The sequence below is a fragment of the Atractosteus spatula genome, chromosome 3, assembly GCF_055471065.1.
Source record: "Atractosteus spatula isolate fAtrSpa1 chromosome 3, fAtrSpa1.hap1, whole genome shotgun sequence".
In the NCBI taxonomy this organism is placed as follows: Eukaryota; Metazoa; Chordata; class Actinopteri; order Semionotiformes; family Lepisosteidae; genus Atractosteus; species Atractosteus spatula.
The window spans coordinates 57,968,382-57,984,588 of NC_142708.1; the positions used below are offsets into that span (position 1 = coordinate 57,968,382).

At 34.8% G+C, this 16,207-nt stretch overlaps 1 protein-coding gene across 2 annotated transcripts in view; it reads left to right on the forward strand.

The window, feature by feature from the left end:
- Positions 1-16,207, forward strand: part of arhgap24 (Rho GTPase activating protein 24) — a 142,163-nt gene that overhangs the window by 39,896 nt on the left and 86,060 nt on the right. For both annotated transcript variants that reach the window (XM_088912011.1, XM_088912012.1), the window contains one exon: positions 15,887-15,974. In XM_088912011.1, coding sequence (XP_088768137.1) covers positions 15,887-15,974 — 88 coding nt within the window. The remainder of the gene's footprint in view (positions 1-15,886; positions 15,975-16,207) is intronic.

A 16,207-nucleotide genomic window follows, 5' to 3' on the forward strand; every position in this document is an offset into this window, starting at 1 on the left:
TACAGATGCTGCTTTTTTGTTTTCAGTCTGGCAATGAGGGCCATGGAAGAGTTATGGTTAGTTTTGTTTCATCTGTTCCTGTTTTTTTATTTAATTGGACTTTGTGTTTAAGTATTTAGGAGCTTGCTAAATATTTTCTACGTCAATCTTTTTCCATCTGACCGTACTGTATGTTATCTGGTTAATCTGTGCTTCTAATGTAAATATACTTACTTCTTTCTTGCACCTTTACTGATTTGTTTAGTGTTATGCTTGTTCAACTTCCACAGAGCAGACTGTCCTTCACTGCTGATTTGATTACATAAAATGTTATGGCTTAAAAGACGTGTGGTTTAAATGCACCCATCAAAAATACATCAATGAATAGAATTTGTATGCAGCAGAAATACTCAAATTCCTTTATTAAAAAAAACACTCAAAGTCTACTGATGTACACCCAATTCAAAATAAACACTATGAAGCCAGTGTTTATTCATGTGTTCTGAATAAAGCAATGTGAGTTCTTGTAGCTATTGAGGTGAAAATAATTAATTAATTGCTTACACTTATATAGCGCTTTTCTGGACACTCCACTCAAAGCGCTTTACAGATAATAGGGACTCCCCTCCACCACCACCAATGTGCAGCATCCACCTGGATGATGCGATGGCAGCCATAGTGCGCCAGAACACTCACCACCCATCAGCTATCAGTGGGGAGGAGAACAGAGTAATAAAGCCAATTCATAGATGGGGATTATAAGGAAGCCATGATTGGCCAAGGTTACACTGCTTCTCTTTTTGAGAAACGCCCTTTTTCTGCTGTTTCAGGTTCACTCTGAGACAAAATATAGAATTTCCATTTTACTGCACTCTGAATAATGAACTTAAGAGATCCCATTAACTGACTTACCCGTTTCCTTTTCATTATTGTGAAAGTAGCTGTAAGCTTAATTGATCCTTGTAAGACCCAAATACACCTGTTTCACTGAGTGTCATTTCAAAGTACAACTACTGTATACCACACTGATTTGCCTTAATAAGACTAAAATAGCTATTAATTGTCGCTTGATTTGACCTAATATGCACTATGCAATTAATAGAAATTAATTTCTACATTGAAATAGTTTTCATAATTAATGATATATTTATAATTCCCATAAATAGCGAATTTCTGCCATGCCTCTTGAAAACACCATAAAACTTAATGGTGTTCTTTAAGTTGGGTGCATGTGTGTTTTAGAAGGTTCCGTCAATATTAAGCTACCCAGGATTCAGATCCTCAGACATTCTGACATTCAAGGAGTTTTTAATTTCTTTGTAGTTATATGTTACATACTGTTCTTTTTCAAAAACACATTCTCTTTCAAATGTGTTTTTTTACTCTTCACACTTCAGTAGATATATTTTCTGATGATACAGATTATATAATATGGAGCTTCACTAATACTTTTGAAACATTTAAAAATAAAAAGATGAATGTGAGGCAGTCTAAAAGAATACAGGATATCAACAAGCTTCAGAAGACACTGTAAGTCAGTGTTGGTGGTGAAAATCTAAGTTGTTTTTCATGAATTAATTCAGGGGATTCACACCCATAGCTATTTTTATGACCGTACAGAAGTTCATAATGTTCCACCTCAGCCACAAATAAACCATAATGTTACTTAAAGAGTCTAGCCAATTGCATGCTTAATTTTCTAGAACATTTAGTGCTGAAGAAAAATTCTGTGACTTTGTTACTTTTTAAATTGTTAGAATATTACTTGGACCTTCGGTACTTTGTAAATGGACAGATGGTTCTAAAAGTATGCTTTGATCTATGCATAGCAGCATTCTTTGGGTATTTGGGTTATAATATTACAGAGTATATATGTCACATTCCTTTGCATCTTTGATGCTGAGTTTTATTAATATTGACCTCGGTAAGTAGCCTGGATATCAGTCTCATGCTTTTATAAGGTAAAGATGGGAAGTGTCCATAGTACTGTAGTACAGTACTGTATGTCTGTTGATTTAGAAAATCGCTTGCTTCAATTCAACAGACACTAAATGGTAAAATGTCTTGACTGACTTGGCATCAGTACGTCTTAAATTAGTCAGTTTTATTTCCCATTGATTCATGGAGTGTAGGCATGCCTTGCGACCATACAATAGTCAAATTTTTACAAAGGGATTTTTTTTCGGCCCATATTCTGGTACAGCAATGACATCCAAGTCAATGTCTCTAACAGAAGAAATATATACAGTATCTGGGTGACGGTTACTTACAAGGCTAAGAATAAACAGTCTGAGCAGAGATTTCACCTAGCAGGTCACACTCACATTTCAAAACCCTGGCAAAGTTCGTCTTTAGAGTTCTTGAGTCAAAGTCATCCACCTCATTTTATATACTGTATACAGTATTTGTAAGTTTGGTTTTCCAAGCTAATTACAATGGTAGCAAATGTATTACTGTATACTATGTCAATTCTAGCAATTCTGCCACTGAAAAGAAATCATCATCATCACCAGCCCAGTTTGGGAGAGAAAAAGCAGAACTTTTACACATTTAAGCATGCCCATTCACAGGTTTCAGCAGTCAGAACATTTTGTCTATTTTTGTTAATTATGATTTTGTGGTGATCTCTTGGACATTTAAAATAGTGCACTGTTTCCTGCTAGCCTGCTTGAAGTCTTGTCAAATCATTGGAGAGGACTCAACTATTCTTGGGGATGAGTGTAATTCAAAATAGGTTATCATATTCCCAAATTGAACAAACAAGAAAGCATCATAATAGGACAAACTGTTTATATAACCAAGGAAAAAACTGTAAAAAGTATGTAGTAAAAAATTTCAGTGCAGAGAACTGAAACTTTATTCTTGTGCTTTTAAGGTGGCTAGCTGTGTGAACAGTTCTCCTGGTAATGACACTTTCATTTCAGTTTAGAAGAAATAACTCCTTATGGAAGTACTCCTTATAAAAGGAAGCAATGGAAAAAATGTAAATCTGAAACTATATTTTATAAACAACAGCTTTAAAACACCAGTGTAGGGCAATGAATTTAAAAAAGGTCATAGATTTATAAAACACAAATGCTGAAATACAGGAAGTAGGAAAATAGGAGTAGGAAAGTTCTTTAATTTGCTCACTGTATGAAAGTCTGATAAGTTATCTTTTGACTTACACCTTTCTTATTTTGTGAAAAATAAAACACTGTAACAGTGTCCTGCTGATGTTTCAAAAACTCATTTTTTCTAACAGTGCAGTTTGCCCTTTACTATATAAGAAAATCCATAAATCCATTCTCTTCTGCTTCATTACTTCAAAAAATAGGTCATGTACCATGGGTATGTCAGTAGGTTTCTGAGGAAAGATAGTTTTTGTGTTCCTCCTGTTTTAATTCCAGGCACAATTTTGCAATGTACTTTTATATTTTTAAATAAACATTATGCTGCTATGTGTTGCAAAAACCACATTAAGTTGCCGAAATATTATTCATATTATGAACAGAAATAATACTGTACTGTATGTCTTATAATGTTTTCAAGGTTTTTTTTAATGAAATTTCCTTTTCTAACCTGTGTTCAATTCCTGTGGTGCTATTTGTGTGGAGTTCACGTGTGTTTTCTCCGGGTACTCAGGTCTCTTCCCACAGTTCAAAGACTTACTGGTAATTAATTTAGGTTCTGTAACATTGACCCTGGTGTATGTCTGTGTATTTGTACAGTGCAGTATGTGCACCCATTGCTTCCCATGGAAGGTTCTGGCTCTCCCGCAACCCAGTAGTGGATAATCAGATTAGAATAAGGATGGATAGATTTTTCTTTCCTACAAACCAGCACCATATCTCTTGTAAGAAGTAAGCAGTGCAATCTGTACAAGAAAAAAAGTTCCTAAACAGAAGGGTCTCAAGTAAAAATCTTTTCTTCCTAAAAGTTTTGTGATGGTGTTTTTCCATTCTTACAACCAGTGTTGAATAATAAAGGCATAGTTAGTTTTACAGTGGAGGTTTTCCACATTTTCACACTGTGAGCACTACTAAAACATACAGACTACAGGTATGTACAATTCAAACAAGCAGGCCAAAAGCAGCTATTAAAATGAAGAAATAAAAATAACCTGATGTTTGAGTATAGTAGCTTCAACATAATGAGCATTAACATTAAAAATGGATTGCATGACAGCTGTAGTGTTTTAGAACTGTTATAAGGCTGGAAAGCTTTTTTGAACAGAATTGGTCTGTAAGCATTTTGCTTTCTGAAGTGGAACACTGTTCATGTACAGTATCAGCTATAAAAATGAAACTTTTCAGACATAAAAATATACTGACTGATTCACTCAAAATGCAGAGCTTGTTTATATTTAGATTTGCAGAGTGGGTTAGTTTCACTTCGGCAGTGTTAATTGCAAGCTTTCTGTGGTTTCCTGCCTTTGGGGTTCTTTTTCTGTTACCGTGTTGTTAAGTTTTTAGGGGTGTCAGTATCTAAGGACATGAGAAATACGTTACAATGGCGTTTTAAGAGCTGTGTTTAATTCAGAGCCTCCATTTCAACACTACATTTGGTTTCTTCACCATCTTATCAAATAAGCTAGACAAATCTCATTTAGAAATGTTCTTGAGTTGTTTTTTTCTTAAACATGTGATTTTGATTTAGGATTATCTACTAAGTGATTTATTTGCTCTCCTGATATTTTGTTTTGTGCTGATTTCATTGTGTTACTTCTGCAATACAGTACATCTCACAGACTGCATTCTTGCACTGCATTCTGCATGTCATTGCCTTGAATGGACAAATTAAGGATAATAGTTAAAATGCAACTATTAAGCCTGTAGATATTGTTTGTATTGGTTGTTTTTAACATTCAGAAAAAAGCATTTTGAGACCTGTGAATTATCACGTAAAATATATTTTCTATATATAATTTGTAAAAAAAAGATAAAATGATATAAGTAAAATACAGCAATAATACGAGGATAATTGTAAATAGGGCTGAATGGTAATCTGGTGGTTAATGCTACTGTCTAATAGGTACTGGGACTTGGGTTTGATAAATACTGATATGCAAGAAAAAGGCTCCTGGTTGCTGTAACCACTACTAGGAATAAACAGCTTTCTGATGATGTAGGGCATTTAGTATTATGCTCATGTTTTCTGATTTTTTTTATTGTAATACTTATGGTGATATTTGTGATGGGAAAAAAGAATGTACTGTAAAACATTTCATGTGTTTTTAAAACAACTAGGCAACTTTTCAGGGTGTGTTAAAAAATCTTTAAAGAACTAAAGAGAATGCTTCTTTTAAAGAAAAGTGCTAGAAATAATGTTTTTTCCAAAATGTGACTGAGATGTCTTCATATCTGTTGCTTGTTTGCAGTTTTCTGCCCATATGGAGTACTGACATTCATACAGTACACTGATGAATAGTGCATTCAGAACTGAATGGTTTAACATACACTGGGACAGGTAGTGGGAATTGGATTTTCAAGTCAGAATTTTTTGTTTCAATCTAATCAGGCCAGAACTAGGAAATCCCCTCCTGGATTTCAGTGAATATTTTAACCAAAACAGATACTAAGATCTAAAGAGGTCTTACAGCTGTCTATTACGAACTGTTTGATCCTTTGGTTTTAATGGTACACAGTTTGTCTTTGTTATTGTATTATTTCAGAGGACTCAAACAATTTGTTTTGGAACAAATTACACCGCAGGTCAATATACTGTAATAATATAGATACAAAACGTTTCAGTTCAAAACATAATTCTTATTAATAAAATCAGATATAATAGAAATAGCATTTAATTTCATTACGGCATATGTCACTCTTTTGAAAGTGTTTCTTTGAGTAATGTAAAAACATGTTTCATGAGACCAAAGGCTTACTGTATTGAGAATAATGTACTGTACATGTAGAAACATCCAGGAGGAAAATGGAGGAAACAGCTTATTTCACCTCTTCATCTCTCTGGTTCAATACTACAGGTTTCAATTTTTTGCCTTGTAAAAGAAATGAAAAAAATCATAGAGATTGTTGAACACTCTTGTTAAACCACAGGCTATTTAAACTAGATTCCATAAGATTTTTTAATACACTCAAACAGGAAAATGGAAATATATTTATAATTAACATAGTTGTACCTTATTTCCAAGAATCCACTTCTCAAAAACTTCACAGTAAATGTCAAATGACTGCTTTCTCTGCCTGTTAAACTGTGATTCATTTGAACTATTCTTCAACTGCTTATGATACTATGTTTTGAAATCTCTATTTTTTCTCATTTAACAATCTTCTATATTAATTTTTGAAGGATCACTTTAAGATTAATTAAACAAATAAAGAAACCTTTATGTAAAAACATATATTTTTATAATGTGTGCATACAATTATATGTGTTTTGGTGTTAAGAGTAAGTTTTCATCTAAATTGCAGAACAACGAGAACTACAATAGTAGCCAACCAGTCTCTAAATGCCATTTAAGGCCTCTATCATTTGTAAATAGACACACTAGGAATAGACACAAATTTGTAAATAGACACACTATTGTTATTTAATTTGATTATTGGTGTTGATTAATTCAGCACTCTCACATGGGGTTCATTAGCAGAATGTTTGGAGATATAAAGAGCATGAGCAAAGAGGTGTTAGTTGGAGGCTGAGTGTTTCATAGAAGTATGGGATTTTTGGGAATATTTTGTTCTATAACCTGTAATATTTCTAAAATATTACACTGTCCAGCGTTGTTGTCAGGTTTTTTTTTATCTGTTCAGATCCCTGGATCTATCCTGGAACCTATTAAGAATAGGTTTGGCTACACAATCAATTAACTGCTTCAATTGTATTACGTACAGAGTGTGTCCATATGAGTCTGACATTCAGAAATACCAACTGCAATAATCAAAATGACTTGTACACTAAAAATTTCACATGGAGTCGCAGCTGCAATTCAGAACAGCACAATTATATCCTCACTCCAAAGCAAAGATGTTGTTTACCTACATAGATTCCAAACTTGGCTACCTGTCCTGGTTAGACGCACGGGGACTGCATGTTGTCCAATGATGACAGATGTTTCTCTGCAACAGATTCCACCTCCTCCAGGGGGGATTTCCAAAGGGAACATGCCTGGCAGAGCCACAGCAGAAGCCTCCCAGGGAATAACTGTCACGCCCTCTGCAGCCAGGGGGCGCTCCTTCTCTGTCCTGTCCCAAGTTTCCTGCCTGCTGTCCTTCTGGTCCCTCTCTTTCCCTTGGGCTATATATTTCCGGGTCTTGCACTCTGCCCTGGCTCAGCATTGACGTTCGGATGTCCTGAGACCCGCCTAGCACCAGGTCGCCCCACGTCCGCTACCTGAGGGCATAGGTTTCTATACAGCAGTCCTGAACTCTTTGCACTAACGAGCCCGGGCCTTTTTCCCGTCTCGCCGCTACGCATATGGGTCTTTTTCCGCTCTCCTGCTCTCCACGGTTAGTCCCTTTGGACGTCCGTGACAATAACCTTATCAGGTGCCCAAACACAAATCTAGAGGAGGTACTACACTATTACTAGGCTCTCCTAAGTAGCCGAGCTGGTAACCCTGTCATACAGATGAGGAAACCTCATTTCCACTGTTTGTGCCCGAGATCTTTTCACACCCCAGGATCCCTGTGACAGTTCAAAGAAAGACTAAGAGAACTCCATCTTCAAGTGAAGAGCGATGGGTGGATGTGATGGCAGCATGGCAGTGAAAGTAATGGATCATGACTGTTCTTCCTAACGTGTCACTGAAGAAAAGTGAAAACACAAGGATGGGTGTCGAATAGGATAACAGAAAATTTTGCATTCTGGTTGATGTAGTAGGTCCACCTAACAACCCTCTAGATGAAATGTCACAGTTTTTATTTAATAGAGACGGGACAAGAAGGTCTTTAAAAGTCTTTTTGTATTTTCCAGAAACCCCTGCACTACTAATTGTTTTAGCTTTCACAATGTGTTAGTGTGTATGGGGAATTGAGCAATCAATCACGTCCACCTTTTAATGGCAAATTCTGTGTGGGTGGGAAATATGATATGAGCAAAATATCACAGGATCAAAGCTCTGTGCTTTTAACAAAGATGCAGGTAACTGTCTGAACAAGAAATGAAATCCTACATCTCATTGTCTGGCACTTTGCAAAGGTTTTTGTCTCAGATTACACATTGAGGGACAGCAAGGCTTGGCTCCATTGGGGGAAGACACAGAAAGTCTAACATGTTGGAGCTCCTCGAGAACCACCAGGAATACTTCCAGAACTGAGAAATCACATGCCAAGAATCCTACAACTCCTCAACATGTTAATTGAAAGCATGTCTTGTCTTTTTCAGACTGCCATTAGAGACCACATTCTATGCAAAGGCTTTACAAAGCCTTTGGAAAATTGTAGTTGTACTGTAAAAAAATAGTCCTTTTTTTACAGTATGATTTACTCGATAGTTGAAATGGATATTTTTTTCCATGTATGTGGGATATTAAGAACAAAGAAGCTACACAAACAAGACATCCACCATATTCTAAAGATATTCTGTAAAGTATTAGTAGTGAATAGCAGCATATAGCATCCATAAATTGCTCCCCTGGGGATGAATAAAGTATTTTGAATTGAATATCTTTAACAAGAGTATAAGAGGATAATGTTGGTGATTCCATTAATTTTACTGTATTTTCTATGAAATGTTTGGGTGTTCAGATAATAAATCACCTACCTCTCTAATTGACATGCTGTACTGTAGATATCTAAAGGTACAGCATCTAGGTTAATTCTGTGTTTTCATAGAAATTTCAATGAAAATGTATAAATACTAGGATATACAAATTGGATTTACTTAACTATGTAACAACTACTAGCAGTTTACTGTACATCCAAGAAAGGACAAATCAGTTCATCAGGATCAAAACAGTGTCTGTGATGTGATTAAATGTGATTGTAATGTATCTTTGTATCCTAAATGGTTTAATTAATGAATTCATGGGTATTTTAAGGCGTTACATTCTTAAGGTTTTTGAAATTCTGTTATTTGATTTTTTTTCTGAGAACTGAGCAACACAGGAACATGGGAACAAACCTCTGGAGTAAGGTGGGTAAAACCCACCACAGAATAATCCTTTAGTAACACATGAACATAATGTCCACACATTCATAATGAATAGAATTAAATGTCACTGCAGTAACACTGATATATCTCAAGCACTTTATTTGACTTCTTTGTTGATAAGGTTCATTCTGCCCATACTGTGTATTACGCCATAAATTTTCAATTGACATGAAACCATGTTGATTTAAAAAAAACAATGAATCCAGACATTACTTTAGATTTTGGCATCGTTTTTGTATTGATGAAAATCAACGATAAACTCTCCCAGAAGGGAGAGTTTGGGTGGCTTCTATACTGGATGGTAGTTTAGAACAGGCTTCCAAAAACCCCTGACAAACATATTCAGCGGTCTCCATGGAAACTATAACATGCTTAATCTTAGCAGAAGTTTTAAAAAAATGTAGAGGTGGAACAGCCAACTGCAGCTGTAAATTTTCTTTGTAGGAGGAAAAATCAGTACTTAGTTACACATACATCTGTGATATTATTTTCAAATATACCAATACTGGTAACAGTACTGCATGTTTTATTACTGTATATTCCCAGTGTGACACTGTTTATCATCGTTACATTTGACACTTTTTCCACGGCATAAGGCATTTTGTAGTTACTTAATAAATATGACATTGTTTTCCTTTTCATATTCCATTTTTGCACATTCCTTTATTGTATGTTAACAACTGCATTTTTGGTTTGTTTTTTTTTAATTCTCTTTGTCCCTCAGTTTGAGGACAATATACGAAACACACTGCTCCAAGGTAAATTACAAAATAATAATAGACTACAGTATATCAAATGCTTTTCTAATTTCAATAGTATTAAGATGGTATTTACATCAGGCCCTCTTACCGGTATGAAAAATTACACTATTTTTTAATAAGTACCAAATTAATGAAATTGTCTGTGTAAGACTGGAAAGACATTATCATGATTTGTTGAATACTGTATGCCTATCTTCTGTTCCTCATGCTTATTGCAGAATTCTGCTGTGCTCTCTCAAGACTATCAAACGAAACTGCAGAAGCTTCTCGTTCACTTGCTACTTTAAAATTCTCAGTGCATTGATTATCCTGAAATCCACATTAGTAAAAAATCAAATGAATTCAGTTCACGTGGTGTGGGTGACCAAGCCATTCCTCTAATACGCATGTCACGGAGCCTATTTGAAAGAACTGGTGTAAAAAAATTAATTCAAATTGGTGGAGCTTCACAAAATCTAGATTCTCTACTAAAGCTCCTTTGCATAGTCACAACATCATTCCAGCTCCTCTAAAAAAAATTCACAATGGGTTTTTTGTTTTTTTATTCACACTGTATGATGGTGTCTTGAATAACATCTGTTGTTCTGGTTTCCCAGATGATAGAAGTTTGGAAGATATAATTTTCCATCCCTTTTTGGCAGACAGTTTTATGAAATTGTCTATGCCTGTAATTTAATACATAACAAATTTCTGAGTGGTCCAAATGGTCAGATGTAGAGATTACTTATAGAGGGAAGCTGTGTCAGCCTGGGGAGGTAAAGTCAGTGTACAAACCTCTCACATTATGTACACACATTACATATACAAATAGTCTTTCCTTTCATTTAAAAAATGATCTTTTTATTAGGAAATAGACATTTTGCCTGCAGTTTCTCATAGGAAACCAGAAAAGGCTTTTCTACCAATGACAAATATCTACAAATAGAGTGGATATTACTTATTACTGTGCAAATAGATTTGGTGGAATTTGTAAAAGCTCTTAAAAATGCTTTGACTCAGAATGAAAGGGCATTAAGTAGAAACAGCCAAGGTTAAGTATCTTTTTTATGGTCTTTCACACAGCAGTGGCACTCTCCTAATTGAATCCTAAGGGGCACTTGAAATACTGCAGTTAACTGTATGGCTTTACTTAGTTCACTATGTCAAACTGGTCTTATATTACTTTTAGGTAAAAATGTTCAAATGTGTGCGACTTTCTGGCTTTATTTAATGATGAAAATTTAAATTTCCCTATTCTGATGATTAATCCTGCCTGTGAATAACACTAGTGATATGCATTGTGCTGAACTATGTCTTGAATCTCAGACTCTTGCTCCTCTGAAGGCATCTAGATACAGTAACAGCAAATCAAAATGTTTTATTGATTAATTGTTAATGTTTTTTTTATTTATAAGAGAAACTGTATTTAATTCACATTCATGAGAATCTTCATAACCCTGATCACAAAAACTCAAGGTAAACACAAGCAGACAATACCATATGCTGTTGTAACTAATGCACCATAATTATCATTTAAATCTGACTGACTCAGCTGCTTCTCATCATTAACATTACTTGTTCCTTCCTGCATGTCTATAAACCTGTGGCTACTTTTTGTGCTTCAAAACACAGATTTATCAGGATGAGCTTATCTTGTTCACCCTGATTATCTTCAAACGGTATTGCTAAAATTAAAGCAGAATATCACGATAGAATAGTGTTTCTGCATTAAAGAAACAACAATGCAGTGTCTAAGCCCTCTTGCACAGCAGAGCATGTGGATGATTAACAACCAGCATACATAATACAGATCATTGAAATGAGAAACCTTAACAAGTATGCAAGTACAACAAAACAGAACAGGCTCAAACACTTCAGCATCAGGTATATTGTCCTTGTACATCAGGAAAACCTGACACAGAGGCTCAAGAGGAAGGCTGATACAATTTTTTTTTGGCATGGGCGCTGCTTAATTAATTATGGCAGGACTCTGCAGATGGCATTCCACACTGCTTTTCAGAATTGTACAGTATATACAATGCTAAAAAAACCAAATTAACTGCTGTATTTTTTTTAGCTGCCCACAAGTAAGCAGTAGGGAACGTTGCTCACAAGATGATGGTTTTATGTCTCAGTGAGCCCTTTTTAGATTATAGTTCATGACCATTGTGAGGTATCCTTCAATACTATTTATAGAAAAAGTAGTTCTAGTCATTTTCATGTGAAAGACCTTTTGTACTTTTACACTTCATAGCATTTTCTTAAATATTCTGAGTAATTTTGTAGTTACATCAGAAATGCATGAGAATCAGCTTTAACTGACAACATACTCACAAAATGATATCCAACTTCATGTGCTGTTTACAGTGGTCGCAGAACACCTTTCTTTTACACCATAGTTGCCTATAGCACTCAGTAAACTTTAGGCCCCCTTGTGTGATTGCCTAAAGTGACAGCTGCAGTTGCCTTAAGAACATAATGAGATGAGTAAAACGCACCCTGAAGCAGCTAGGGTCAAACAGTTGAAGTTTCACACAGAGATCTGAACTCCTGACTCCAGACAGCAGCCAAAACAAAGCCATGGGTCTACAAGTGGACTTAGTCCCCATGTTGCCTTAAGTGCTTTAATAGAAACCAAAAGAAGAATATACAGTACTGTTATATACTGTTTGTCCAGATCAGTTGTTTTCAATAAACCTGCAAATACTGTATGCAAGTGGTAAAAATGGCTTGTTTTTGGTTAGAATCATGTGTTAGACTCTCTGTGCAATAGAAAAGGCTGTGCCAGTAAAACTAATGCATGGTGTAGTGCAATAAAGGCATAGCAATAATAATAAGAAGGACATGGATAACTGCCAGAAATACAGAAAAAAGCTAATTTTCAAAGATCATATAAATTATAAAAATAAGAATTACAGAATTTTATTATGTATTGTACTTAATGATAATTTCCTGGTTATTACCAAAAATTACCAGACGGAAATAAGTGTGAGAGATTATATCACAGCCTGAAATTGTCAACCATAAGTATGATCTGTAACAAAAGCCACAGTCTATGTCAAGTGTTATTGGTTTTTTACTTTAAAGAACATGCAAGCTTGACAAAATATCGTTTTATATGGTTCATACCGTATGTGGTACAGGTACCTTTTCCGGTTCTTAAGTGTTAAAGAAGTCACGCTTCATTAAAGCTCTTTTACAGCAGGATGTAGCTTCTCTGTCTAGTAAACATTACTGAGCTTTTCGCTCCTTTTGCAGCACGGCTTGAAAGCTTGAAAATAAATGGAAAAGGAATCTCTTTAAAGAAGAACAGATGGTGTTTTCATGTTGATTTACTTTTGATAGCAATTGTATCAAAAGTGCAGAACTTAGCATATTTGTCTTTTTAAAACTCAACTACTTAACACTTCACAAAGGATGTTCTAAGATTAAATTTTATATCCAAAAGAAGATCTTTAGCTGTTTAGCCGAGAAAAAATCGAACTAATCTACAGTGTATTAATCTTTTATTAATTAAATTAATCATTTAATTTGTATGTGTTGGATTTTCTTACATTGAAGGTGCTAGAGGTCATGCTGCCTTATCTACCCTCTTTTGATGGTACCAGCTATTTGTTTTGCAATATTAGGTCTGCATGTATGTATATTTAAACAGAAATTGCCAAGAGATATGATTAGGAATATGTAAAGTACACAAGAAATGATGGAAATATCTGTACGTATGTTCCTGTAAGTACTGTACATGTATATTTGCTTAGGACATATTCCAATACAATGCTTATTACTCTTGAAGTAAGGTATTTTTCTCTATGTATAGACATAGTTTTAATTCTCCATGTCTTTGTCTTTGCATGTAGACTCATATATTTCTATTAGACTACCTGTCTAAAATCCTATGTTTTCTTTCCTGGGTTACACTGCAGCTGGAGAATTGGGATTTTACAGAATCCCTATTTACTCATCAAAAACCATCAAACATTTGGGTTATTAATTTAACAGATTGGAAAAGCTGAAAAGGGTGGAATCCGTGAGCATGCATTCTCCAATATTTAATGCAGTACCAAACATTTCCAACAGGGCTGCATTTTGGTGTAATGGCTAGGGCTTTAAACTAAAATTTTGGAAGTCCCTGCATTCTTTTTGTATTCTTGAGCAAAGTACTTTACTGTGTTGGTAAAAGACAGGACCTGCTAGTGCATCTACTTGTATATGGAACACCAGTGCTTATTCTATTAGTCATCCTAGTCTAATAAGGGCTTTCACCACACTTTTCTGTGTGTTGTTGTATAAGAAACTTGGATTTATAGAAGCCTTAGATCCTTTCAAATTTTTTTTTTCACTCACAAAAGAAAACAGCACACAACTTCAACTGACAGGGGAAATACTGTACACTAATTCCTGACATTCCACAATGCCTGCTCTTCCACATCTTGGAGACTCTGTCTCACATGCTGTCTAAATTGATAATATGAGGAATATCATGAAACAAAAGAGAGAATCAATTATGGATCTTGGAACCAATGGAACCGACGCCAAAAAGGGCTATCTTTTGTTATCCGATATCACACAATCTATTAATGGATCCAGGGCCCTGAAAGAAAACAAAAATGCCCTTCTGGCTCCAGAGAGGCAGATTCAAGATGGAAATTGCCTTACATGAATAGCTGCCTTTGGTTACTATACTGTTTTCGTAAGAAATACTCTTACGAAATGATTCAGCAGGGAAATGTCATTAACCAGACATGTTTCCAGATGCATTTTTTAATAAATGAGATGGACACAAATTTCAGAGCATGCATTTTTTTGAATGTCATGGATTGGGCTACAGTCTTGCTGTTCATGTTAAAACTAGAAGGTACTCTGTCCTGGCTCTGTAGAGCCACAGAAATTTCTGATTTTCCTTCTACCTCAAATGGCTTACTATTCAATAACTAATAGTATATTATAATAATATAATGGATCTAGAATTGGTCTGCCATGCATGAAAACTACAAGAGTGGATTTCAGGGACTAGCTGCAAGACCTCATTCATGTTCATAAAGAGTAGGTTTTATTTCATTTTATATTTCATTTTTACACTTAAGTGTTTTTATCATTTAGATAAGACTTTATAGATAGATAGATAAGACTTTATTGATCCCAAAGGGAAATTGATGTGTTTTTAACAAGCTTCAAGCCCAGATCTCGTGGAACATTTAGTCTGTAGTGTGAAACACCTTTGACCACCTTTTACAGGTTAACGGAACAAAGGGACATGTTGAAAATTAAAAAGGTTTTCGCCAAAAATCCACTCAATTCCAAAATGTCATGCTGTTACCGTCATGATACCATTGGGAGCAATGTATTACTGCTGCTGCAGCTCTAATTAAATTGTTTTTTTTTCCAAGGTGAAAACATTTTCAAATAAAATGTTAAATATAGTAAATATCAATAAAAGGAAACAAAACATATGAGATGGGAAACTGAAGCAGATGAGATGAACTCTAAGATACTGACCAGCCACACAGATTATTCTATTTATATTGTAGCTGACAAGGTTGTAGAGGAATCAAACACTGCTGATGGTACTGCATGACTATTTAAATGGGAGGGAAATGGGAGTAAAATACATTCAAATGATCAATCCATTTTTTAGTATGGACGAGAAAGAATCTTTTCAGTAATAGGCTGACTTTGTTATTCTAAATAATAACTTGTCTTTTACTGTACTGATGTCTTGTCATTTTCCAAGGCAACAACCAAACAGCTTCCTACTGTATGTAAGGGTGTAGCTAAGGATAAATTAAACTTTTAGCAGACAATTCAAACAATTTCTGGCACAGGTCTTCCTATTTGTATAAGATGAAGAAATACCCATTGATGATTTGTAAATTAATTTTAAAAATATTACGGAAAATTATTTCAAATTCCGTAAAGAGTGAGTTTTCAGTAAGCATGCATAAAATACATATCTTTATCTAATGAAACAGCTCTGCAACATGTTAATGATTTAGTTAGTATTTTTTTTGGTCAGTATTTTTCCGTTTTTGTATCTAACTGTTTCCTTACAATTTTTTTTCTACAATTTCTTGCAGGGGGCGATTTTCTTACCAGGAAATAGAGTCATTGAACATGCAAACAATGGAGATGAGCCTGGGAAATTTCTCTTTGAGGTCATTCCAGGTAGGAAACTATTTTATGGAGCAGTATTCCAAGAAAGACTTGGAATACTTCTGAGGTATTTGAATAATACTTGTATTATTGTTGTTTTTTACTTCAAAAAGCAACAATAATAAAAACAATACTGATGTTGTATTGCAATGTGTCGTTTTATTAGTGATTCAGTAACATCACTAATAAAATGGAGCATGACATGTTTTAAAATTATTTATTCTGCCTTTTGAATGTCATTAAAA